The sequence below is a fragment of the Chinchilla lanigera genome, unplaced genomic scaffold (assembly GCF_000276665.1).
Source record: "Chinchilla lanigera isolate Chin_1 unplaced genomic scaffold, ChiLan1.0 scaffold00109, whole genome shotgun sequence".
In the NCBI taxonomy this organism is placed as follows: Eukaryota; Metazoa; Chordata; class Mammalia; order Rodentia; family Chinchillidae; genus Chinchilla; species Chinchilla lanigera.
Genome location: NW_004955510.1, coordinates 2,379,771 through 2,407,575, shown reverse-complemented (window position 1 = coordinate 2,407,575; position 27,805 = coordinate 2,379,771). Strand labels below are relative to the sequence as shown.

Here is a 27,805-nt window from a genome sequence, read left to right as displayed (position 1 = left end):
CTAAGAGGACGCAGCACTGTGGAAGCACAGGGCCCGGCAGGACTGAGAAAGCAACCGCACCTCCAGGCAAATCTGAGACAACCTCAGCGGCAGAAGCGTGCCAAGCACACAAAAGCTGCAAGGAGGACATGAGCCCAAATACATGACTGGGGTCAGAGACAAAGGCATTCATAGACCCCACCCGTGCTGGGCCTCCCCTCATTCACAAGTCAGCAGGCAGGGCTCCGGAGGAGAGCGGCCCTGAAGGCAGTGTACAGAGGAAGTGTGGCTCCAATGACTTTCTGAGGATTTGGGTCTGTGTATAAGGACACCAGCTCCAACCCAAGCATTGTGAAATGAAGACCTCTCAGCCCATAAGCACTATGCACCTAATATAGTGTTCCCAATAAAGCTCCTCCTACCTGTCTCTTAGCACGAATGGAAGACCACAGAGAGATCTATGATCCACAGAAAAGATCATAATGCAAACAGTAGTATCATTGCAGAGGATTTAAAAAGTACAACATTCATAAACTGTGATGGAAATTCTTCACGAAAGGGATCATCAGAGTTCTTGGAAATTAAAATTATGGGGCTAAAGTAAGAAGAATACATAATAGTGATAAGAAAAAGAACTCTTCTAATAAATTAGGACAATTGGCAAAGACAAGGTATAAAAAGAGTCGAACATCCAACACAGGAGATCCAATAGCTGAAAGGAAAAATTTAAGAATGAGAGAACAAAACCCAAAAAATATAGAGAAGAAAACTGGGCAGAAAACAAAATGTGCTTTTTAAGGTGGGTGGGCAATAAAACTTAAAACAGCCCACAAACAGAAAAGTTAAAAGCTCCTACCTACTGTGTGTGAGCATAAAATAAAGGCAGTGTCCAGACACAACACCAGTACTGAAGGAATGTGTGCCCCTTTAGTCAAAAGAGGGAGGGACAAAAACAGAAAGACAAGAAGACCTGAAAATGGCCTACACAACCCAGGAGGACAGGGCAGGTAAGTCATCCCGAGGACGGCTGGGCAGCAGGTGATAGGCCGTTGTGTGAGAGATGAACAGGTGCCAAAGAGCAGAGGAATCCAGATGAAAAGTGAAAATAACAAGGGATCACTTGGAGAATGTAAATGTAATAAAAGTATCCTGTGTGTCCCTGCAGTGGGCAGTATAGAAGCGTATCGTGGTGAATGGTCTTCAAGAATGACAGCTTTGGGAATATACTTATGACTTTGGCAAGAAAAGTGCATTTATGTTTATAGGGCATTGAATTGTTCTCAACAATCAAGAGAAGTAGTAGGACAAGTGGAAAAAGGAGGGAGGAGAGATTTAGAAAAAAATAAGGATGTTAATATTCTCATTTAATAAGGGATCAGTCACTGATAGACAAAATAGGAAGGAAACACATGTCACACTGATGCAATATATTTACTGTCAAAATAAAAATAAGTAATTTCCTAAGAAGTGTATACCAGAAAACTCTACCTTCCACCAGCAAGACAACATTAGTGGTATGGAATAAGGAAAAGAATACTGTGCTAGAACATTTTGACTACACAGTATTTAAATCAATGATGACCCTATCAACCACCCGCAAGAAAATTATAAAATGTAATCCTCATCCATAAACTAGATAACTATGTCTGAGTTCCATTTCTGTTCAGTTTAGGCAGATCTGTACAGAAGGAGGTATGAAGCAGCATTTCTCTAAATCTTTGATTGTGCTCACTTTTGTTAATGTTCAGCCTGACCTTTAAAATCTTCAATGGCCACATTCTAAGTTGGCATTACAATCACAGAAGGACCGCCTAAGAGCAAAAGGAGAAAAGGGAAAACCAGGCCACAAAATATTTTTCCTGCATTGGAAAGTGATTATTGCCTGCTGTTTACTTGGGTATATTCACAAAAAAGTATTCGTTTTTCAAGTTAATTCTTATTCCTTGCCTATCAAGAAAATATCAACAAATGTATCAAAATAGCTACTTTTTGTAAAGTCCAAAGCCTTCATCAGCAATTTGCTTTTAGGAGTAATTTCACAGCAACTGCAAGCTCATATATCAGAAAAGCATTTAAAAAGAGATTTTCGTTCAAAGCGATTGCATAGGAACTAAGAGTGTCTAACTTCTGCAGAGCAATATTATCCTTTCTGAAATGAAAACCTTGAACACACAAAATGTAAGTGGAAATCAAATCTGATATTGAATTTTATTACTTTGAGATGACTTGCTGTGTCATTTAAGAGCTGACATTTCAAAATAATTCAAAAAATCCTGTTCAGCTGTATGATATTTGTTCATGCCACAAACTAAAATTCAGTCTACAAACCATGGTCTACATGACCTGAAGGTAAATATTTATATGTGTATTACATTGTTATTATTTTAGATCAAGATACCAAGTTCCTTCAGTCATAAGCTTCCATCAGTGGAAGCTGGCATAAGGGAGAAAAATGCAATCCATTAACTAATGGTTTGCTGTGACATTTTTCTTTATGATATCTTCTTTCCTGTGGTCTTATCTTGGTATCTGTTGCTTCTCCAGGTAAGGTATTCACTTACTGAATGGTGATAAATTTCAATTTCTCAGTCCTTAGTACTTGTAAGTTTGTAATTTCTACTCCAGTCCTGAAGTTTGGCAATTTGTCTTATTTCCTTATACCTGATTTGTATTACCTTGCCTTTCCAGTATTGGGATTAAATCTAGGGCCTTGACACTGAGCTACACCCTCAGCCCCTTAAAAAACCTTTTATTTGAAACAGGCTCTCTCACTAAGTTGCCCAAGCTAGGCTTCAACTATACATCTTCTCATCTCAGCCTCCCAGAATGCTGGGATAACAGATGTGGGCCACATCTGTCTTTCATGTATTTATGTTCTCTATTATACTTCCAGCTTTTGTGTGATGGTTAAGTATGTCTTCCTTTTGCCATGATCATATTTTTAAATTGTTTAGGTCACTTTATTAATTTCAGACTCAGTCATCTGTAAAGATTTATGCCTTACACGTTTATCACGTGTAAATTATGAGAAAAATTAATTGTATTGTTCATTTTTATACGATTAGACATTTTGCCCGATATTCATTGGGCATTATTTTCTGACCAACTTAAAATACCACCTGTATTTTCTAATATTTATAGGCACTGGGTTTTGTTCTAGAAACAAGGTCGGTATCAATCTTTATGACATAGTTTTATGATTTGTCAGCAATTTCTTGGCTTTCATCATGAAATTCTACTGTATTTTAAAACAGTTCAATTCTCTCACAAAATATGATTTTTTATGCAAATTGTATTAAATCTGAGCATTTCCATGTAATACTGATAATTTGATGTTGGCACATCTGAACAGAGTGCCAAGCAATGCAACTTAAATCACACTTTGTTAGGCACCATGATTTTAAATTAGGAACATAGTATTAATCATCTCTGTCATAAATTAGTCTTTCTCTCTTTCTTTCTTCCCAAGATAAAAGTTTATAATATTAATAATATTTTTCCTACTTATCTTATACTACCTTATTTTTTATTGCTAGATTTTTGTTGATGTCACGTTGCTTTCTTAGGAAGAAATATTTTCCTATCATATTATCTCATTTCTCTTAAATAGTAGTTATATAAAGCTATGTTATTTGATAATGGGTCATAGTTTAACCACATAGGCAATTTAAAATTTTCTAGTGTACACATTAAAAACTAAAAAACGAGTAACATAATGTATTTTATTTCATTAAAATGCACAAAATACTTTCATTTCATCATAGAATCACAATTGGAGCAAAGTATAATGATTTGCTTTTCAATTTTCCCCTAAGTCTTTAAATTGTGGTGTGCATTGTTCACAGAAAGAACCCTTTGTCTTGGACTAGTTACATTTTTGTGTTGCTATTATATTGCACAGTTTGTATATTAAATGATATTTGTATGAAGATTTTATAATCAGCCAACTTTGTGAATGTATAAAATATGTCTAATTGTTCCTCATTTATCTTGATGTTTCCAAATAGAAATAATTAAATAGACAGATAGACAACATCTTTTCCTGTCTTATTAGTGCTATTTGTTATTACTTTGGCTAGCTGTTCATAATAGTTTTAGTTTATTTTTTCCTGTTATCAGTCTAAGTCTTACTTTGAACTCGAGAATTCTTGTGAAATTCTACTATTTTGATATCTGTCAGTTTGCTATAGGTAATTTTGATTATATGTATAATACTTTTCAAAGGTATTTCACCAAGAGTCTTTAAGAAGGAGCAGGTATCTGTTTTATCATCTGTATCTCAGGATCATGATTACATGGCTATCCCTGCCCCTTGTTCTTGGGACTAGATGTTTTGGTGTCTTGTTGGTGCAAAATGATTAGAGAGACTTTGGAGTGGGTCATATTCTGCAGTGGCACAGTAGATTTTTAAGATGTTCTAAGATTCATTCACCACATGAAACACATTTATTTCCCATGTTTCAGCTGGGTGTAGTTCTCTGCCTGGCAAACAATAGGCAAGAACCAGGTCTCACAACAGCCTGTGTTTGTCGGTATAAAAATGTTGCAACCAACAAGAGGCAGGCTAGCAGCAACTCATTCTAAGACGTAAAGGCATCTGGAAGACTGTGGAGGCAACATTTTATAGAAGGTGCTACAACCTATCCGATCAAATGCACACAACATGTCTTGTTCTATTACACATAAATGTTTACTGGGTTTGTGAGCATTCCAGGGACTTATCTAACAGTTCCTGAAATAAATCCTAAAGTTTCCATAATCAACATGCTAAATTTGTAACTTATTTAGGACTTAATATAAAGCATGCAAAAATTAATAAGAATCATGAATTTATGTATTTTGAAAGTAAACAGAACATCATATAATTTTATGACTTGCTGTCTCACCTACACTTAACAAATTATATGAGCGTTTTCACAGAAATTTTGTATTTCTATATATCTACTTGAAAAACATAAGCATTATTTTGTTTTAAAGTACTTACAATCTTAACTAAGGTGTATAAAATATGTAAATTAGTGATGCAAGGAGTAACAAGGGAATTTATAGACATAATGAACAAAAGGAAACTAATTGTGATGGTTACACTTAACTGTCAACTGGACTAGCTTTAGGATCCATGTAAGGGATTAGTAAAGTGGTTCTGAGTTTGTGTGGGTGGGTCATGGAGACCAGACCTTGAGGTCCCCACCTCTTTTTCTCAGGCACTATTCCCCTGCTCTGCTTCCCACCAGCTATGAACTTAATACCTCTGCTCTATCACACCATTCTGCCATGATGTTTCTGCCTTGGAACCAGTAAACCATGGATTGAATCCCCTGAAATCATGAGCAAAATTACACCTCTCCTCATTTCACTTGGAGGCGTGTCCCATTGAGAGGAAATCTGAGGAACATATAATAGTGTGTGTGTGTGTGTGTGTGTGTGTGTGTGTGTGTGTGTGTGTGTGTATGGAGATGGGTACTGTGGATTGAAGACAAGACTTTCTCACTGAACTGCATCATCATCATCCTCTTTTTACTTTGAGACAGAGTCTTACCAAGTCTCTCATTTGTTCAGACTAGGCTAAAATTCACAGTCGTGCCTCCTCAGTTCTGGAACTGCAAGCTTGTGCCACCATACCCAGCTACTAATAAATTCTTGAATGCAGCATTTACAAAATAACAAAACACAATAAACCTAAATAGTCAATGCCATGTATGGCTGTACCATATGGAAGAGTTTTGAATGCAAGTTTTATAATACTTAAAACCTCCCTAGTAGAACTGAAGGAAGACAAGATTTGAAGACATTAAATAAGGGCTAGGACAATTTGTATTCATTTTGTTCCCTGGAATTATGTGTGTGTGTGTGTGTGTGTGTGTCCACATGTGTGTATATATATGAAAAGATTGATTTCTGCATAATTGCATTACTATTCTATTCACAAGTGAATCTAATTACTTTTTCCTATCACTGGCAGATTTCATATTGCATGGCATTAACCTTATAACATAAATTCAGCTTTCAATTTACAACATACACTTTGAAATAAATGAAATGGCAAGCAATCATTACAAACATTAGGGGATGGTAAAGTTTTCAAATATTTAGTGTTTATAAATTTTAATTTTATGACACATATTACATTTTTCCCAGTCATGATGAGATTAAAAGATTTTATTCTAAGAATAAAAGAATATAAGAAAATATACATCTGAACATATTTAGGTCTTACTTTGTGATTATTTGAAAGCATATTTTTTATGTTTTTCCTTGTTTTACTCCATTATTGAAATTTCACAAACTAATTTCTTTCTTATTTTACATATAATACAGATTTTATATTTTCAAATTCATTGAGTTTTACTTTCTCTCTCTTGAAGTTATTTCTATGGTTTCTCTATTTCTTTATTTAATAAAACTCCTTTCAATCTCAAATTTGTAGGCTACATACTTTCAATAGAATTTCTAAGGGATGATTGTCAATTGTAACTAATTTCTAAGTGGTTTTTATTTTAACTTCTATTTTCAATTTAAACCAAGAATTATTTAGAAGGTTTTTTTTATGCTTTTTTTTATTTGGGTATGTCATTACCACCTATGTATTTCATAAGAAATATAGAAAATTGTGTAATATGTTTTTATGGAAATTTTAGTAAAATACTCTTTCTAGTCCTTCTCCTCTCCTTCTTTTTTAGTGGTATTTGGGATTGGAAACCAGGACCTTCACATTGCACTATATCCCAGCCCGTTTTTTAAAAATCATGAGATAGGCTCTTGCTGAGAAGCTGTGTTGGCCAGGCTGGACTGGAACTTTTGGTTCTCCTCCCTCAACCCCCCAGAGTGCTGGTATCACAGGTGTGCACTGCCATTGTCCGACTTAAAAAGTATTCAATTTCTTGATGTCACGTTACTTTTCACTAACACCTCACTTTGGTTCTCTGAGCCACGTGCACTGCAATCAATTTTTTCGGCAACTGGTTTCCATTTCTTTTCCTCCTAATTCTCTTACCCAGTTTCACCCGGGTTTCCACCCTGACCCAGCCTCAAAACACTGTTCTCATCAGGAACACAAGTGCTCTTTCTGTGGTCTCTGTTCTTGTACTATTTCCACTTGGTGAGCACTTAACACACTTCAACCCCCCGACTCCTTGACTTCTGTGAACTCAAATTGTCCTGCCTTCTCCAATTTTGACTTTTCTATTTTATTCTGTTTTCCAAATTCAGGGAACCTTGCATTTACCTTCCTGTATTTCTTATTTATTTGTTTGGCTTTTGTTTGGTTTTGTTTCAACTTCAGACATTTCCTACAAGACTGCATCTTTCCCATGGTTTTGCTTACCGCATATGGGATCCTGGGCTACAGCCTAGCCTTGACTTCTCTCAGGATGGCAGCCTTGACATATGTGGACATCTTAGTTTTATCTTATGGAAGCACAGTTTCCAATTGCTTCCAGCCTCTACTTACACGGGCTCAGCAATATGAAAAGCATGCATCCAGTTGTTCAAACTCAACTGGAAGATATTTCTGATGTCTTCTTCTCTTATATTGTCTATGCCTGTTAACTTAATTTCTAAAACACAATTTCCTTACATCCATTATGAGAACCTTACTTCCAGGCAGCAAAATACTTTGCCTTCTAACAGCATCCCTCACTTCTGTTCTTGCCCAGTGTGACTGCTAATTGTGATCTGTCAATGTGACTTGAGTAGGTACCATCTAGTAGATTAGTGAAGTTCTGGGTTCACGTAGGTCACAAACTAAGGAGAGAAGACCCACCTCAGATGTGGGTAACACCAACCAACAGGCATGTAGCCTAGGTTAAATAACAAGGAGGGTGTGTTCCCCTTCTTGAAAAAGCTCCAGTCTGCACTGCCTTCGGATGTTTGTCTCCAGTTTCTTCAGCCCCTTCTGCAGACTCCCACTGCTGGCTTTGCAGTGAGCTTCATGCATCAACTACTGTGGGATCCTCTGGCTTTACAGTGGCCAGAGGGCCATTTTGGATTCTTCTACCTCTAATTGCAGAGAGGACCTTTGTGGTTTATGCCTCTTATGCGCCTCTAGAGAACCCTAATCAACACACTCCTACTTATCACACAGACACCAAAGGAATCTTCTAAGACTGTAAATGTGATATATCACTCCATTCATTAATGCCTCCAATAGGTTCACATGGCAGTCTGAATAAAATATACGTAACTCACCGTGGTGTACAAACCCTCACATGGCCTGGTACCAGTCTCATTGGTAGTTTTCCCTCTCCACTTAAAGGACAGTTTTATAACCTTAGTACTATTAATGGTTTGGGCCAGAAGATTCTTTGTTGTCAGAGCTATCTTGTGTTTCATAGCATGCTTAACATCTTCCTTCTACCACTAGATGCCAATAGCACCTTCTGCCCAAAGTGACAATGAAATGTATTTCCAGATTTTGCAAAAGATCCCTTGGGAGGTAAACTTTCTTCTGGTTGAGAACTACTCATCTAAAGTGACCATAAGTTCTAATTTTCCAGACAAGTCCATGTGCCTGTTACCTAGTTATACATGGGATCTCCTTCCACCCTTAAAACTGGCATTCCTAGGATGAGGATTGTATGTTCAGATTATTCTTCATTTATTCTGTATGTCCTGTTTTGCACATACCAAGTTTATCTCAGGCCTAGGGTCTTTGACATGGATGTTCTCTCCATTAAATGCTCTTTTTCCCAATGGATTTTTCTTCCTGGTTGTTGAGATCTCAGCATAAATGGTATTTCTTTTTTGGTCAAACTCAAAATAAAATAGAATCTAATCATCCTCTACTGAATCATCTTATTACTGCCTATTTTTATTTAGTTATTTCCATATTTTCCATCTGTGTCCCACTCAACACATGTACAGTAACACTACTTAGACTGCTTGATCCATGTGCAGAATGAGTGGACCCATGACAGATGAATGAACATTTGTTACAATCTTCTCCCAGCAAGGGTCATTGTCCCTGTTACATATTAATGCACTCTGGATACTTACTACATGCTGGTTTGTGTAACTTTTAATTAAATATTGATTTATGTGATTATTATTATGTAAGCTTTATGTAGACAGGAAGAACTGTCCCTCATTTATAAAATATATTGCTTGCACATTTGAAGTATGTAGCCCAATAAATCAGTGAATTAGTGTGTAGGTACAGAGCGTAAGTTAGGACATAGCAGGGAAAGTATGTGATGCAATTTCACTTTGAATAATGTCAAGATAATCACTGATTTATCCTTAAGAACTATTATATCACCGCGTACAATCCTAGTCAGGTGGGGGATTTCTTTCACTTCTGCTTTTTCCCCACAAAGTGTTATGCACACGGTAGGTATTCCCTGCATCCATAATTACAAATGATTAAAAATGTGTTTCTTTAATTCCTTAGGGTGACTTCCCATTGAATATGCTTGGCTCCCTCCATAATTCACATTGCCAATGAATCTCTATTGTGAGGTATTAAAGAGGTGGAGACTAATCTAACTGTAGCGTTTTGATGTGAGGCCTCTGGAATTGAGCAGGGTTATATAGGTTATTGGGGAAGAGCTCTCTTGATGGAACACTGGTGACTTTTTAGAGAACTGACCGGAGGATACACACATACTTCTTGTTTTGTGCTGAGCACCTGCACCTCCTCAGGACTCCTCCAGAAAGTGGTAATAATGAAGCACTGTGCCTCAACTTTGGAGCAGAACTGTGAGCCAATATACACCTGTTATCCATGTGTCTGACCCAATTTGTGGTATTACGTTACTATCAACAGAAGGAAGTTGAAAACACCTTGCAAATATAACAGCTTTTCCATTCTTTAATAGTACATGGGCAGTTTAAAGGAGCTCAACTCAGAATCTGTCAGGAAACTGCATAATAGCATGTACCACAGAAGGGCAGGTTCCCACCAATGACTTCTAAGGAATGGCAGGGAAGGCTCAGCTTCAGATGACAGTCAGCACAACACTTGTTTCTTGAGTGACTGATTTTCCATTGAGAACTATTTTCCTCCTAGGTTTACTAAATTATAGTATTTCAGTGCTAACAGGTTGGCAAAGGCTTATAAATACATTCAGAAGCACAAAGTTCTTAGTCCACAGCACCTCAAAGGCACATGGAATGACTGGGCTGAAAAGGGGTTTGTGAGAGAAAAGTTGTGGTACTACAGGACACAAAGAAACCAGGACAGTATTTGCCTCTGAAGCTGTGAAAACAAAGTTATCCATGAGTTACATAAAACAAGAAAAATCGGGCAGCTCACTGCAGCCATATTTTCTGTGGAAGACAAGAGGAGTTTGTAAGAAGTAGCAGAGACTGAGAGCAGCTGTTGAAGGGCAGAATGCAGGGTAGAGAGCGCATAATCACACGAGTCCTGGGTGCCTGGCTGAAGGGACCACATCCCATGTTGTAAGAGAACTTTGGCCTGAGATCTTCTCTACCATCTGCTTTCCCAGAGGATGCACATGAAGACTCCAAATAAAAGCTACATTTTCATTTTAGAAAGAGGAAGTTTGCAGTGAGGGTCTGGAAGCTGCCTCAGTGAGCATGCTGAAAGCAACAGCAAGATGCTTACGAAACACACCAGTCAATAGCAGCAGACCCAGGGCGCAGCCATCGCTGAGGGGCAACCTGGGCTTCCCAAGAAGGAAATTTCGCCTTGATTTCTTGTCTGACTGTAATGTTGAACTAGAAGACTGGAAAAGTATGGAATAGCTGGTATACTGGAAACCCTCATCAGCTCATGAAGGGACAAAAATAAAATACCAGCTTTTGTTCTGTGGAAGAAAACTTGTAACTGGTTGTGTAGGAATCATTCACTCAATTAATGGGAGAATGATCTTCTCCACTTTAGTAGACATTTCCATTTCCTAACATATCCCAAATTTTCTTTGTTGAAAAAATTCTTCCCATCTCTGAGGAATCCTTCCCACTGACCCTTTCCTCAGGAGAAGACTAGAAACTCAGACTCTTCCCCTCTGTCACTCTGACATGGCCAGGAGTAAAGCTATTGCCTAAAAGTCTCACTTAAAAATGGCACTCACCTCTCACCCTCAGAATGGCAGTGTTTATAGCAACCACAGTGATGATGATGAGATGAATTAGGATGAGATGGAGAGTTCAAAATAAGTGGCAGGTGTCCAGTCAATGTCAGATCTTTTCCGGGTTAGCCATTTGAGAAGAGTATCCATGCTATTGTGAAATTACTATAAAGAACAAGTAAGTTCAGTGAGAGAAAGTGTGACAATCAGAAAGATGGAGTAGGAACACCTGTATGTTCAGAAGAAGGAAGGATGGATACATCCGGGCACTGTGCAAACCGGGATCCATTCACCAGGCAGCCCCTGCTTAAACCTCACAGCTGATGATGCCTCCTCGGTTACCCTGAACCATGATCATTATGCATCAAGTAGAAAAATCAGATTACCCGAGACACATTTGGATGTATCTTCCAAGCCCAGACCACCGTCCCAGTTCAGTACTCCATTTGATTCTTCTCTGTAGTCACTAAGAAGATACTGTTGTTCAGCACATCCTTTATCTTGCTGAACCAGTCTGGCTCTTAAAATATTCAGTCCCCTAGCAAATTAATCACATCACAGTATAAATTATACAGCTGTTGCTGTATTTCTGCTCGTGTCCATTACATACAAATTATGAACATCACTTATGTCTGGTATGACAACAATAAGGACGAGTAATGAGTTGCCACCAAGAAATTTATTTTTATGATCAAATAATATTTGTTTTGTTTTAGAAAGTAAAATACTCCAAAGAGCGAAGAAAGAGTAATGTTACTGGGCAAATAACATTACATGGGACAGTGGAGTTGATCTTAAAATCACAAAGCCAATTAACTGTGATAGAGGTTCCTCTTCTGCAAATGTTGGTTAACTTTCTTCTGTGCAAAGGATGACAGCATTGATTGGGATGCCACATGTAGGAGCAAGAGTATGGGCAACTTTTGAGTGAGGAATTAGGTAAGTGAAGGATGAAAGTAGAATAATTTTTAATGAAAACTGTAATGGATCCTGTATGATACTGAGCCATTTGTATGTAGGCACTACAATCCTGAAAATTAAACTAAAAATAGGATTCTAAAATAAAAATATTGTTATTTTACAAATTATAATACTCAGTGAGGTCATAGGCATTTGATAGATACTAGATGGATTTTGAAGTGGATGAACTAAAAATCTGTTTATAAATGAGAGCTAGTAAGATGTGTTAGCTTGGACAAGCCTCTTTTCCTCATCCAAACAAAATTACATAAGTGCTTGTTGTGACAGGCACACATAAGACACATGGGACTCAGTTGTGACTAAATCCAACACTATCCATGTCCTTCTACCTAACCTGTGTTTTATTTGTTAGCAATCTCATGATTAAATTCCACGGAGACAAACACAATATAAATGAAAAAAAGGAACAATGCCTATTTATACAGTTTTCTAGAGCATACTGCTTTCATTTTAGATCTTCTTGCATGCTATAATAAATCCTCATAGTTTTATTCAGCTAGGTCATATCTTTTAACTCATTTACATAGGTCAAAAATAAATAACGATATCAATAATGACTTTATCTTGTAATTGTAAGGGTTAAGTCTCAAAAGACATAAAGCATATGTGAATATACCTGGCAAAGCTTCTTACATAAATGAGAATAGGGCCATAATATTACTTGTATGTAAAGATGCTTACACTATAAAATGTTGAATTGAGTTTTAAATTTCTCATTGTTTACTCTTAGTTGAATTACACATTATCCACAAAACATTTCTGTTACTTCTAGAAATTTAATCCATGACCAGTGAAATGGGATATGCCCAACACTGAGACTTTTCCTGAAGGTATAATCACAGAGACTTGCTGCAAAGAAAAACATCAGGAAAAGTAAGAAATTTGATTATCCTCTGAAGGCTTAAAGCACAGTGGAAATCAAGTGTTTATCTGACAAATCAATTCTACATTATTTGTCCCACAATAGTTCCACTGAATAGAGCAAAGTTTTCAAGGAAAAAGGGGACAGTGAAGATATCAAGTTATGTAACTGAACAGTTAAAACCTATTCCAAAAAGGGACTGAAAAATTAAGAGAGATAAGTTCAGAATATCTAGAGCTTGTTCTCAAAATATGTCTTCATATAAAATTAATCACCAAAGATTTCATGTTACCTATTTTGCCATTTTATCAAGTGTATTTCACAAGTTGAGAACTAAGTTAGATACCTTGGACTGCAGTGAAGTCGTTTTATGCTATACTGTGCTAACTATGTATCTGTCTCTTCACCTATATTAAATTTCAGTCATACCAACAACCCAGTACTTAATCATGATGCTCAAGAAATAATAAAGAATATCTTATCCTTTCACAGAATTAGACAAAACATTCCTAAAATTTTTATGGACTCACAATCTTTGAATAGGTAGAACAACCTCCAACAAAACAAACAAACAAAAAAACCAGACCAAACCAAATCAAACAAAAAAACCAGACCAAACCAAACCAAACAAAAAAACAAAGAAGGAGTGATGGACTTCCTGACCTCAAAATATACTATCAAACTGTAGTAATCAAAATAGCATAGTATTGGCATAAAGACAGGCACACAGATCAATATGACAGAATAGAGGACGTAGCAAACTTAAGTGTACACGTGGAACTAACTGATTTTCAAAACTCTTGCTACCAACATGCAGTGAAAATATTCTCAATAAATAGAGCAGGAAAGATTAGTTTGTACATGCAAAGAATGCACCACTCACCAATTATAAAAAACAAGCTCAAATGTATTAATGGCTTAAATGTAAAACTTGAACTATAAAACTGTAAGAAGAAAACATAACATAGAAGAAATGTGTCAATGACAATGAAATGGGCGAGGATTTTTACACAACACACTGGGAGAACAAACGATAAAAGCAGAAATGTGCAAATGAGGTTTCTGCAATCTAAAATGCTTCTGTTTAGCAAAAGAAACAATCAATCCAGTGAAGAGATGACCTAAAGAGTGGGAAGAAATATTTGGAAACTATACTTCTGACAAAGGGTTATTATCCAGGACATATAAGGGTCTCACGTAAACTCAGCAGCAAAACTCCACAAAACTAAATTTAAAAGTAAGCAATAGGCCCACATAGACATTTCTCAAGAGGAAATAGAGATATATGAGAAACTTCTTCATATCACTAATCATCAGGGAAACAGAAATCAAAACCGCAGTGAAACACCACCTTGCTCCAGTAAGAACAGCTATTTTCAAAGAAAAGAACTGGCAAGTACTAGTGTGAACATAAATAGGAAACTCTTGCACATAAATGGTAGCAGTGTACCTTAGTAAAAGAATTATGGAAAACAGCATAGAGATTCCTCAGAAACTTAAAAATAGAACCACCCTATGATTCAGAAATCATCCTAGTAGAGAATATATATATAATATATATCTCATATACATTTGAAATGAAATGGGGAGGTAAAAAAAAACGGCATTCCACCTTTATTGTAGCACTATTCACAAGTGCCAAAAAATGGAACCAAGCTAAGTTATCTGTCCCCTGATGAACTGACAAAGTGGTTTACACATAAAAAGGAATAGTATTCAGCCACAAAATGAATGAAACTGGCTCATTCATGACACAATTAATGGAACCAGGGATGATTATGTACAGAGAAATAAGTCAAGTACAGGAAGGAAAGTACCACAGGATCTCAGTCAAATATTTCTATAAATATAAAAAGCTTAAAAGCTAATCACAAAAGTTGAGAATAGAAAAGTAGTTACTAGAGCCAGGAACAAAGGGGAATGAAGGGATAAACATGGTTAAATTGGATGTGGAGGTTTTGGTGGACACTGTTCTATGGAGTGATATAGATAATAACATACTGTAGTCTTCAGAAGCCAAAAGGAAGGAGTCTGAACGCTTTCATCATATGTAAATGACAACTGTTTGTGTAAATATGTATAACCTATTCAACATTATATCACATATACATGTGTCAAAACATGAGATAGTGCTCATGAAAATGTATAATGTTGTATTTTTGATGTATTGTCTAAAATAAATCTCTAAGTTTATAATTTGAATAGTCTTGTTCCTGACTCTTTATTAAAAATTAATAGCTAAAAGTCTCCTTTTGCAACAATATTTTATTGGCTCCTATCAGAAAGCACTTGGAAGGTTAAAGGGATAGAATCAGCCTATTTGATTTTAAATTCTTGGAAACCAATAATTTGTTCATTAACTTTTCTGAATTTTAGTTTCCTGCAATACAAAATTACTATAATTAAGGGACAGTAATAAGCAAGGGAGTGCAGACTGAGGCTTACCCTAATGTTCAGCATATACTAAGCCCTTATCCTCATGAAGCCACTCTGCGGGAATTCAAAATATGACCCCTATACTGAGAGAACCCCACATCACTGTAGCTCTGAATACAGCCAACAATGTGGTCAATTTTCTTCTCTGTGCTTACTTGTATAATCTACATTATAAAAGGCTATTTACAATTTGTGTGCTCAATTTTTTAAAACTACATGAAAACCAAAAGGGAGATGGCAGTATCAAATTAGAAATAAAGACAGTAATAGCTCAAACCATTGCATTTCATTTCAGTCACACAAGGGTGAAATTGTTCCATCATCCACTATTAAAATAGCTCTCTCTTGCTCAGGGGGATGGTGTGTGGGTGTGGGTGTGTGCGTGTGTGGTTGTTCTTCCAGCTCCGCATGAACTAAAACACCATTAAAAGCCACAGATAATCCTGCTACTTAGCTCTAAACTGGAACAAATCCTGTGCATAGAATGTAAATAAGTAGATTCATTCATGAAAGTTTAATTAGCAGAGGCAAAAATGATTACAGTTATTCCTGTTAATTCCAGGAAGTGATTATAATGAACTAGTGATACATGTAATGTTGCTAGAGGGGACAGATTTATACAAAGTAGCCCACAAAGAAGAAACATAGGATACCATGGGTGGAAGATGTCAGTATGTCCTGGATCCCTTTGGGTTAAGACCAGTTTAGTTTTGTGGTTATTGTTTGTGTTTAATCTTCAGGTATTCTTGCCAAATTTTTCAAAATTTTTCTTCCACTGTCTCCTTATACTCACTCCAAGTAAACTAGTTGGAAACTTCTCTGTAAAAAGAGCTATTAGAATAATCACAAAAAATTGTCCCCATAAAGGTTTTCATAGAAAAAATAAATCATGTCCAACATTGATTCATGATAAAAATTCTACTGAAAATTGGAATAGAAGGTCTTTAACTCAATCTGATAAAAGCCACCTATGACAAACCAACAGCCAACATCATACTAAACAGACAAAAACTGAAAGCATTCAATCTACAATTAGGAACAAGACAAGGATGTCTGCTTTCACCACTTCTTTTCAATATAATTCTGGAAACATTAGCCAGAACATTTAGACAAGAGAGAGAAATAAAAGCAATAAGGTTAGAAAAGGAAGAAGTTAAATTATCATTATTCGCAGATGACATGATACTCTACATAGAAGACCTCAAAAACCCCAGCAAAAGACTGCTCGATTTAATAACCAAATTCAATAGTGTAGCTGGATACAAAGTCAATACTCATAAATAACAAACTCACTGAGAGAGAAATTAGAGAAACCACACTCTTCACGACAGTCTCCCCAAAATGAAATATTTAGGCATCAATCTGACAAAGGAAGAAAAGATCTATATACTGAAAATTATGGTACTCTAAAAAAAGAGATCAAAGAGGATTTCAGAAAATGGGAAGATACTCCTTGCTCATGGATAGGAAGAGCCAACCATGTGAAAATGGCCATGCTCCTAAAACTGTTACACAAATTTAGTGGAATCCTGATCAAAATATCATTTGCATACCTCACAGATCTAGAAAAAACATTCCTAAAATTCTTTTGTAACCAGAAGAGGCTTAGAATAGCAAAGACAATCCTGGGCAACAAAGGCAAGGCAGGAGGCATTACAATCCCTGACTTGAGATTATACTACAAGGCTACTGTGCTAAAATCAGCATGGTACTGTAATAAACAAAACTGAGGATCGGGGGCTGGGGATTTAGCTCAGCGGCAAAGCGCTTGCCTGGCAAGCGCAAGGTCGTGAGTTCTGTTCCCGGTACCGGAAAAAAAAAACAAAACCAAAAAAAAAAAAAACAAAACTGAGGATCAATGGAACAGATTAGAAGATGCAGATACAACTACAAACACTCAGTCACCTTATCTTTGAAAAACGAGCCAAACATGTTCACTGGAAAAGTGATAGCCTCTTTAATGAATGGCACTGGAGAAACTGGCTTTCCACATGCCAAATACTAAAACTAGACCCATGTCTATCACCATGCACTAAAGTCAAAATGGATCAAAGATCTAAATATTAAAACAGAAACACTAAATCTACTGGAAGAGAAAGTAGGTAGAAATCTTGAAGACATAAGGCTAGGTAGAGAGTTCATTAACAAAAACCAAACTACACAGGAAATACTTCAAAAAATCAACAGTGGGGCTCTCATCTTATTAAAAAGCTTTTGCACGTAAAAAGAAATCACAAACAGAGTGGAAAAAAAACCCCTACAAATTAAGAAAAAGTTTTAGCCAGTTGTCCCACAAAGGACTTCTATCTAGAACATATAAAGAATTAAAAAAAAAAAATCAGACCCCCAAAATTCAAAGACCCAAAACAAAAATGGACATCTGAGATGAATACGCAATTCTCAGGTAAAGAAATACAAATGGCAAATAAATATATGAAAAAATGTTCAATATTATTGGTCATTTGAGAAGTGCAAATTAACACAACACTGAGATCCCGTCTCATTGCAGAAAGAATGGCAATCATCAAGAAATGAAGCAATAACAAATGCTGCTGGGACTGTGGGGATAACGGAACTCTTCTCCACTGTTGGTGGGAGTGCAGACTGGTATACCACCATGGAAATCAGTGTGGAGATTCCTCGTAAAACTAGGATTAGAGGTCCCACTTAACCCAACTATTCCACTTCTGGTTTCCCAGAAGAATCGAAAACATGATACCACAACGATATATGTGCACCCATGTTATAGCAGCACAATTTGTAATAGCTAAATCTTGGAAACAACACAAATGTCCATCAACTGAGGAATGGATAAAAAAGATACAGTATTTTTATACAATGGAGTATTGCTCAGCTATAAAAAAGATAAACTTGAAGCTTTTATAGGTAAATTGATGCAACTAGAGACCACACTCATATGAGAAATACATCAGATTCACATGTGTAAACATCATATTGTCTCCCTAGTGTACGAAACTGAAAGAGTAAATAAGATCCAAAAGGTACAATAGATATTGTGAAAGGGAAAGAAATTACTCAATTTGGATGAGGGAAATGAGAAAAGAAGGAAGGGAAAAATATATACATATACACACATAAGATAACTAAGATAATTGTACTATTAATTTCTATAAGTTCATTGAAAGGAACAGTGTTTATATTGTTTGATCAATTTTGTATGTCTATATCTGGCAATTGGAGCCCTACTTTAAAGATAACAATATGTAATATAATAATCATTGTTAATTTCCTATCATCTTGTTTTGAAATTGTGTATTATTTTTATTGTTTATTTTCTTCTCTTTAAAATAAAAATGAAAAACATCATGGCTATGGAGTGGGAGGAGCTACATTAATGTATAAATGCAGGGAGAGGGAGGGACCTCTTGTCTGATTAGCCAGGCAAATGTATTTGCTGATTGGTCTCCAAGGCAAATTGACACCAGGGTCCCTCCTCAGACACCAAAACATGCAGATACTCAAGTCTCTCACATAAAATGGTTCAGTCTGCATGGCACCCACCTATGCTGTTAGATCTATGCTATCAGATCATCTCTAATTAGATCATCTCTAAATTACTTGTAACACTCAGTACAAGGTAAATGAAGGAAACTAGTTGTTACACTGTATTTAGACTATGACTAGAAACAAAGTCTGTAGATGTTCAGCGTAGACATAATTTTATTTTCCATCAGTGCTTGGTTGAATCTACAGATGCAGAGAGCCAACTGTGTAACAAATATAAAAATAAACTGCATATAAATTTAGATTGTATTAAAGATTCTATTGAATACAGTACAATGTAGACTGTATTGAAGATGAAAACAGCTTGTCTGAATATTAAGATCCCTAGTACGATCCTTCAGATTGGAGTGCATGTGACAGGGTGTGGAGGGATTGGAGCCTGAACACCACCCAGAGCTGCACCCTGGGGATCAGGTAGCCCATAGGTGGAGATCTTCCTACCATAGCTCCACTCCAGCTGTAGGTACCCTACAGGCACAGACCAAAAGCACTGCTAGAGTTCTCTTCCTGGGAGGATCATGGGGTCTCTAGGGTCCTGATCACTATGTAAACGAAGAACATTATTCCAGGCCACGCTCACAGGAAGCCTTGCTGGGATAGTTCAGTCTCTCCTGCCTATCCTTGAGCTAGCCCTGCCCTACGTCAAGACTGCAGTCACCTTTGCTCAGTTTTACTGGACAGAGCAGGAGCAGGTTCACTCCCCTTCCTTGGGGCCTACCAGTGGTGCATAGGGATTTATACACAATCTGTCAGAAAATATTTCAGTTCTCCCACAGCACAGGTGCATGAAAAGCCACAAATAAAAATAATGATGTGCAAAGCAAAAGGAGAAATTAGAGATGTCATGACTACATGGGAAAAAATTTCTGTCAATTTTTGAAACCCACTCATTTTTTGTTTTTAAAAGCAGCCCAGCCTGTGGGGTTCAAATGCCAGCTCCATTACCAGGCAACGTGCACCCTTGAGCAAATCAGTTGATTTATCTTTGCTTCAGTTTCCTCATCATTTCAGTAAGGATGTAATTTAACCTGCTTCACAAGGCTGTTGGAGAATCATGTATAAAGTTGAAAAGTGCCTAGAACAGTGCCTGATATACAGTAAACATCATAGAAGTGCTTGTTGTCATCTTTTCAAAAATTATCTATTTTAAAATTAAGACAAATAATATACTAATAAATATATTCAGCATGGCTTATGTTGTAGAAAATTTAGAGAATATAGAAAAGTATTGACAAAAGATTGTATAACCTTACTGCATTTTCAATGCATAGTATTCAAGTTATATTTTTTGAGGCACGTATAAGTGTAAACAAATATAAATTGCAAATTTGAGTGGCCATGTAGTCTTGCTTCATATCTTTTATACCAGTATAATTATTTGTATCTATGTTTCTCAATTTCTATAGTAGTTTAGGTGTATGTTTTATGGTCATCCGATCCATACTATATATAGTATTTAGAATCTGATATTCTATTTAAAATGCTATAATGGCTGTTTTTTTAAAACACTAGATGTGTTTCTAAAATATTATCAACAACCCAAGTTATCTTCAGTACAAACCAAGAAAATACATGGAAATAACATTAAAGAATGTAAGATATAACAAATATCTTATTAAATAAGCATATTGTCTTATTTCTGTCTGCAGATCAGAAAGTACACAAAAAACATAAAATATGCATAACTATGGTACATATGATTAAGAATTTTTCAATTAATGAGAAAACTTCAGATTATTCAACAAATTATACTGGGAGAATTATTTTAACTTTTATTTTTAAAAATACTATTCCTAATCTGAAGCTACACAGGCATATAAATTTCAGACAGGTTATGAGTATATATAAGAAAATGAGAACATATCTGATGAAAATAAAGTATACATATAATAAAACTGAATAGCTAAATAAGATATTTAACTCACTCTATAATGAGGAAAGCCTGAATATTAAATGAACACATTTTTTATGTAACTGATAGATCTGATCATATAAAAGGCAAAACTTCAGAAAATCCAATAGTTCATGAATTTATCCAAAATAAATAATCTAGATCTCAAGGTAGGAAGATTTGTATGCAGTGTATTTCAAACATTGTAATCATAACTAAATGGAAATCCACTAGAAGATCCACCACAGGCAGTGGGCTAAAGGATTCTTGTTACATATTTCATCTTTATAATGTGATCCCTTTAAAATAACAGCTTAAAAAAGTACAATTAGATGATATTATGGGAAAAACTTCATGATGCATTGAGTAGGGACAAGAAGAAAAATATGTATGAAATAATCCCTACTTGATAGGACAGAGGAGTATACTGTGTTAGATTATTTCTTTCTACCTCAGATTTGGTTGAGGTGCCAACATAATGGATTATAGTTAATGAAGTGTGAGATGAATCATCACACCCAGAACTTATGGAGGAAACAATAAAATATTCTAGAACCATGGCCTAGCACTTGATCTCCCTTAGTGACTTGGAGAATATGAAGGGGCAGAGAATCTTAAGAGCATGTGCACCATCTTTGACCCTGGAATTTGGGTGATGGAGAACCCTGCGTGGTCTCCCCTGAGCGCGCTGAGAGGACACTATTATCAGGTGCTGTGGACTGTGGACTGCTTGTGGCCACACAGGACAACTGAGAGGTAGCAGAGAGCTATAGTGTGGGCCTCCTAAAAGGCCCCCTGAGTAGATGGGAGGACAAACTAGGAACTTCCTGGGGAGAAAGTGACAGACACTGAGCTGAGCCAGACAGCTATGAGGGCAGAGTGAAAGTGTGAAAGCCAACCCTACTGGTGCGTAGCTGGAACCTCAGGACTCTGGGAGCCCAAGGCAGGAAGACTGCAAGTTTGAGCCCCATCTGGGCAACTTTGTGACTTAGTGGACTCATGTTGTAAAAGATAAGTAAATAAACATACACATGACAATGTGGGACAGTGCAAGGCCATGTAAATCAGTGCTCTGGGTTCAATCACCACTGCTGCAAAGAGAGAGAGAGAGAGGGAGAAACAGAGGGAGAGAGACAATGTTTTAGTCTCTTCTAGATATTATACTCTTTGGAGTCTATAATTCAATTCATATAATCACAGTTCACTGGAGTGAGCTTATTGGCAGTAAAAGCTGTGGCCCAAAAGTGTCCCCCTGAAATTCCTGTGTTGAAACCTAATCTCTAGAGTGGTCTTATGAGAAGAGATGTGTTAAGGGGGTGATCAGCAGATGAGGGTGGGGTCCTCAGGATGGGATGTCTGTCCTTGTAACAGGAGCCCCAGAGAGCTGCTCTGGGCTCTTTCACCAAGAGAGGGAGTACGGAGGAGTTATGGTGTGTGACAAAGTACCCTTCTCCAGACGCTGAATGGGCCAGCACCTTGGCCTTGGACTCTGCAGTTGGCAGTATTACAGTACAGCTACCTGGATAACTCAGCACAACCGAGACTGTAATTACTATTGTTTGCATACCCAGTGTGGTACATGGAGCGTAGGCTTAACTTCTTGGAGAGTAAAAGAATGAGTGAATGAAGACGTGCATTATCCTGTGTGTGTGACCCCACTTCTGAATTGCTTGCAGGGACACATGTTTAGGGAATCATTCTATTGATGCAGGGATGTGATCAGAAAACATGATGAATGCTTAACTGGAAAAAATATTACAGTGAAAGACACACTGCCATTAATACCCCTCAAAGTACTCGCCTCATTTCAAACACTTGTTCCATCACTCTTGCCCCTTTCTGAAGCACTTCTGGAAGTCTTTCTTCTTGTCTTTACAAGGTATGATGAAAAGTATGATGAATGCTGCTGCTGAGTGCCATCCAACAGAAAAGCAGACTCCTGAAATTATTACAGTGTGTGCTCATCTACCTTATTCAATAGCTCTGGCATCCTGTGACTTCTGGTTCTTCCTCAAAGTCAAAATGACCAGGAAAGGTAAATGTTCTGAATCATTCCAGACATCGAGGCAGCTACGACAGTGCAAGTAAACACCCTCAAGAGGAGGAAGACAGCACTCCACCCTATGAGTTAGCCGTCCTTGGAAACCAGTCAGAAGGGAAGCCCTGTTAACTGCTTCAGATGTATCTATCAGCTGTGTTGCAGAGCTTGGGCTTCCAGATTTCCTGCTCTTGCAGCTGTGGTGCACCATTGGACATTCAATGGTGATGGGGAAAGAAAGACACAGAGGGCTGGAATGGTTGCTGACTACGTTAGGGAGGAGCACCCTCGCTTCTGAAGGGCACCTTCTCCATCCCATCCCTTTCTCCGATTTCACTCGGAATCTATTGGCTCTTCCATGGAACGTCATCTTCTCTTGATCTCTATGGAAGCCTGTCCAGTGAACTACCTTCCTAATTCACATCTGAATCCAGTCCCCACTTACTATTCAACAATGTGAGCTGACTGTGGCCTCCCTAGTGTGCAGAATCCATCTGTGCATTAGAGACTGTCTTCAACAACTGAAGTCCAAGTGCTTTATAAGTTGTATTTTTGTGTGTATAGATGCTGCAGAACAAAATTTTCTTACAGGTTTTTTAAGAGGGGATACAGAAGGTGAGCTTTCAGAAGATTGTAACTCAGGAACCGGCCAGGGTTCAATGTAAAAATACTTATGATTAGCAGTCATCGAGGCTGTCAGAGTGACACCTTTGTGTAATTTGCCCAAATATATGTAATATGAGACTTTATTTTACTTTTTAAAATTTATTGCCAAAGGTGCAGTTTCTGAGCAACTCTGTACTGCCTGTGGAGAAACAAGGGCAGAGGCTGCTGATCCCTTGGTACTAGAATCTCATTCCATAGAAGCCATCATGGAGCAAAAGGGGAAAAGGGAAGGGGCTTGAGATGGAGAGAAGAGGAGGCAGAGGAGAAAAACCAGAAGGAGGTATTGAAGGGAAGCTTATTTCCTGAGCATAAAATCACTCCAAAGATATCATGAGCAGCAAATTAAACAATCTTTCAGCAAGAATTTTGACAAGGAAATTTCATTGGGGATTTAAATCTCTATGGAAGCTCAAGTTGCTGTATTAAGATATGAAAATTGTGCAAATATTGTTCCTTAGAATGATGTTTGCCGCAGGTCATGAGTTTCAGTCAATGAAATTTAGAGTGATAAATGTCCTTCTGGAAATAAGCGGAGGAGGCAGGGCTCCAGGAGCACAAGGAGAGGGCCTGACGTGGGGCGCTCAGGCCCGAGAGTCATTTGGAAGGGAAGTGAGGCTCCAGTCTTAACTAGCTGAGCGACCTTGAGCAAGTTTATTTAGCATCTCTGAGGCCTAATTTCCTCATCTATAAAGTATAGGCAATTTCCAGCCCACTCCCTGTAAGCCTGCAATCTTGAAGATTTAATATAATGCATCCAGGTAAGCCCTCTGGCACAGTCCCTGGCACATGTAACACACGAATACATGTTAGCAGTGATTACAGTGATAAGTAAGGGAGGTGGGCTACCATTTATCTGCCTTTGACTCTTTAAGTGTCTGTGACAGATGTCTATGGTTTTACTTGTGACCATGCTTAGGTGAAAACCTTGAGGTTTAAGTGCTAATAAATCCACCAAGTTCACGAAGGGATAAATATACCAAAGTCATCTGTGTGTGTATATATCGCCATGTTATTCTCCTTCACTCATCTGTAGCTCTTCAGAGCCTAAATCCTGTTTGCATACCTTTGTATTAACAGAATCTTAATGATTAGATGGCCTTTGGTAGCTGCTCAGAAAATATTGGAGGAAGGTATCAATAATTATGTAAATAAACAAATGCATGCATGCATGAATGCAAGGCTTTTCATTTTAAATTGTTTCTTAGAGGCTTGGATTTTCAATGCTTATCTCACTTTTATATTTTAAGGAATTCTGGACTTTTCACTCATATAGTAAGTAAGTAATATGCCATTTTATAGAAAACAGAAATAAAAGGAAAATAATTTCATATAGTTTCACAATTTAAACACTCCTTTTGGGCACTTTAGAATATTTCTTTTCCACCTTTGGGCTAAAGAATGTTCCTTTCATGACTTACATAAAAATAATTTTCTATTTTGTGGTTTCACTTAATGGAAACATTTTATACCCTGTCCTTGGAATGATAATTCGATACCACAGATAAGATGTGCTGTGTGATATTTACTTAAAGATAATTCTGTTGTCACTTTAGAATTAGTCCACGTTTTCATCGTTGTAAGTGCTGCTGCACTAAAAAAGCTATGCATGTAAGATGTAGGCCTTCAGGGATAAGAACTCAGGCACAGGATCATTTTTCTCTGAAAACACACAGTCCTTCTAGTAGATCTCATCCTCAGTGTTTGAAACGATGGATAATGTACGATACCCAAATGGAGACTAAACCCTGACTACATCATTTAAAGGTAGAGATTATTTTATTTTACAAACCTTGTATCATAGAAAGGCTTTGCCTGGTCTTCTGCACTTGACACTTGTAGATGAAATAAGGGGTGAGGGGATAGAGGGAGGAAAAACAGAAAAGGAATAAAGGAAGATGGAAAAGGGAGAAAAAAAGAAAAACAAAAACCTAGATGTATCAGGAAAAATTTTTTAATAGCAAAGAAGAAATAAGCAGGAAAGAAATCATCAAGTCTAATCTTTTATACAAGCTTTGTCCTATCCCAAATATGCAAATCACTGCCACCATGAATAGCCTTTCAGACACCAGCTTAACAAGAAGTCCAAACCAGAAGATAACAAAACAGTCCACCCCACCATCCTGGCTGGTCGCTAATTCCTTGTCAGGGAGCAGAGATGCCCATGGTCTGATTACTCACTAGAATTTCAGCAACTTTCACTTTCCTCAGGGCTAAATTCACAAATTTGAAAGTGTAGTTAATGGCTGCATGGTGGGATGCTTTGACAAGACAAAGCACATTTAAATTAAATGAAAACTGTTCTTGGTTAATGAACTTTGCATTTACCTGAAGAACTGTGCCTAGAAATTCAGAGGGAAACAAAATATACATTTTGAAAAGATCTTGAAAGATGGCAAAATTCACACTAATTGGGGGGGGAGGACTGCCTGTGGTCGATACAAAATATTCTGTTAAAGTCTGTGTTATGTACACTCAATATTCAGAAAACCATCATGTTGTCTTTAGGATTTGGAAATGCCTGTCATTGTCCTTACTGAACTAAACAACTGATCCACTAAAAACACACTCTCTTTTCTTTCAGCAGTGATTCAACTATCAGAGCCACTGAATGAAAACTATTTACAGATAAAGGAAAAGTTACACGTTTTACCAGAACTGGGCATTTATTATAGGAAGTTCCTTATGAATCCATGCACAAGGAGAAGCTAATGGCTGCTCATATTTTCTACTGGCAGACTGTTCTCTTGCATGAATGAAGAAAAAGTAATTCCTGGTTAACTACAGTAAATATCGATATGCAAGTAGTGTTGCTCAGAATGGAGTTTTCCATGTTTGTTTGAAAACTTTTTATGCAGTTGTATTTGCATATCTTCTTATTTCACTGAACGTTAATAGGTTTCCTGTTATCAAAAATTACCGGAGTGTGAGATGCAGTATGCTACTGCAAGTTTCACTGCATTTGCTTGGTAAATAATGAGCTCTTTACATTTTTCTGTAGCCTTGTAATGGAGTGATACTGGGGGAAGCCGGAGAGCCAAGGGGCAGGATTCACTAGGATTTAGATTGCACAAGCGGTGTGGGGTGGTCTTGATCAGGAGACCAAGCCCCACCACAGAGAAGACTGTGTCTGAGTTAGCTGTGAGCCATGCTTTGAATGTTAACATTTGCTACCTCCTTTCATCCTTGGCAGTTTTCAAGGATACAGAAACACATGTGAAATACAACCTTCAGCAGAGTTAGCAACTGTGGCTCCAGGAAGAGCTGCCTACATATTGCATTATAGAGAAGAAAAATGCTTGACCTACTTGGATCCGATAAGATGGAGTCAGTTTTCGGCAGGAATTGGTCGCAACGGACTCCTTGGTAGCCTTCTTTGCACCTGAGGAGAAAGGACAAATGACATACATGCACATGTGGTTGTGAAAGATTCATTCCAAGATCTCACCAAGGAAAATAACCACCAATTACACACATGTGAGAACAGCATACTCATGTCTGTGTGTTATTTGGTGCAGTCTCTTTGACACCAACAGGCAGATTCTAGATTTTACTTCTGTGCAGACAGAGAGGGACAGAGACAGACAGAAATGTAGACACAGAGAGAGACAGTGAGAGAGAGGAGCACAGCTTAGCTTTTATAGTCACATATCAAACACCTAAGGAATAAATTCAATAGCATCTTAAGATGCCCCTCTTAAAATCTGACTAATGCTTTTCCTCATAGTATAATTCCAGAAGTAGGTGCACTTTATGCAGCACAGGGTCTCTAAAATATATTCAGAAACATTACATTGCAAAAGGCTATTTTTCTTATAAAAATCATTTTCCATCACAGCACAGTAGTTGTAGACTTTGGTTACTGCATCCTTCGTATTTTATTACTGAGCCTATTTGCTAATTTGGTGTCTTCGAATTTACTTCCCTGCTATTCTTCCGTCTGTGTCATCGAGCCACTTTGCCAGCGATTTCAGCATTTCAGCGAGCAGGGGCTCAGTGGAGCTCACATTTTTCTCTCGCTACTTTTCTTTTCACATTCAGCAAACGTGCAAAGAGCTGGCTTTCTGCCAGGCCTTTTACAGGGCAACCGTCCTGAGGCCAACAAAATTTGGAGGCAAGGAGTCTGCCCCGAGGTGGTACGTGCAATGAGGCTTGTCTCCCCACCATGCAGGCCCCAGCACCAGCCCTCGCTTTGGGTTGCTTGGCCAATTGGACAGCAGCAGCCCATGAACTGAACTCCCCATCCGGCCTTGAGCTGTCTCTAAGTGGGAAATGACATTTATGGGTCTGCTTAAAGCTTCGTCTGTCATGCTTGGGTTAAGCAGGGAAGTAACTATTGTCGCTCGTGGGATGAGTTTGTCCTACTTTCAGAGAGTGAAATTGTGCCACAGAAATAAAAA

General features: G+C 37.5%; 1 protein-coding gene across 1 annotated transcript in view; it reads right to left on the bottom strand.

The window, feature by feature from the left end:
* Nrg3 (neuregulin 3) overlaps positions 1–27,805 on the bottom strand; it is a gene marked incomplete at its 5' end in the record, with an annotated part of 1,004,716 nt that overhangs the window by 212,456 nt on the left and 764,455 nt on the right. Inside the window, one exon of the mRNA XM_013506309.1 lies at positions 26,714–26,787. Within this exon, the coding sequence (XP_013361763.1) occupies positions 26,714–26,787 (74 nt within the window). The remainder of the gene's footprint in view (positions 1–26,713; positions 26,788–27,805) is intronic.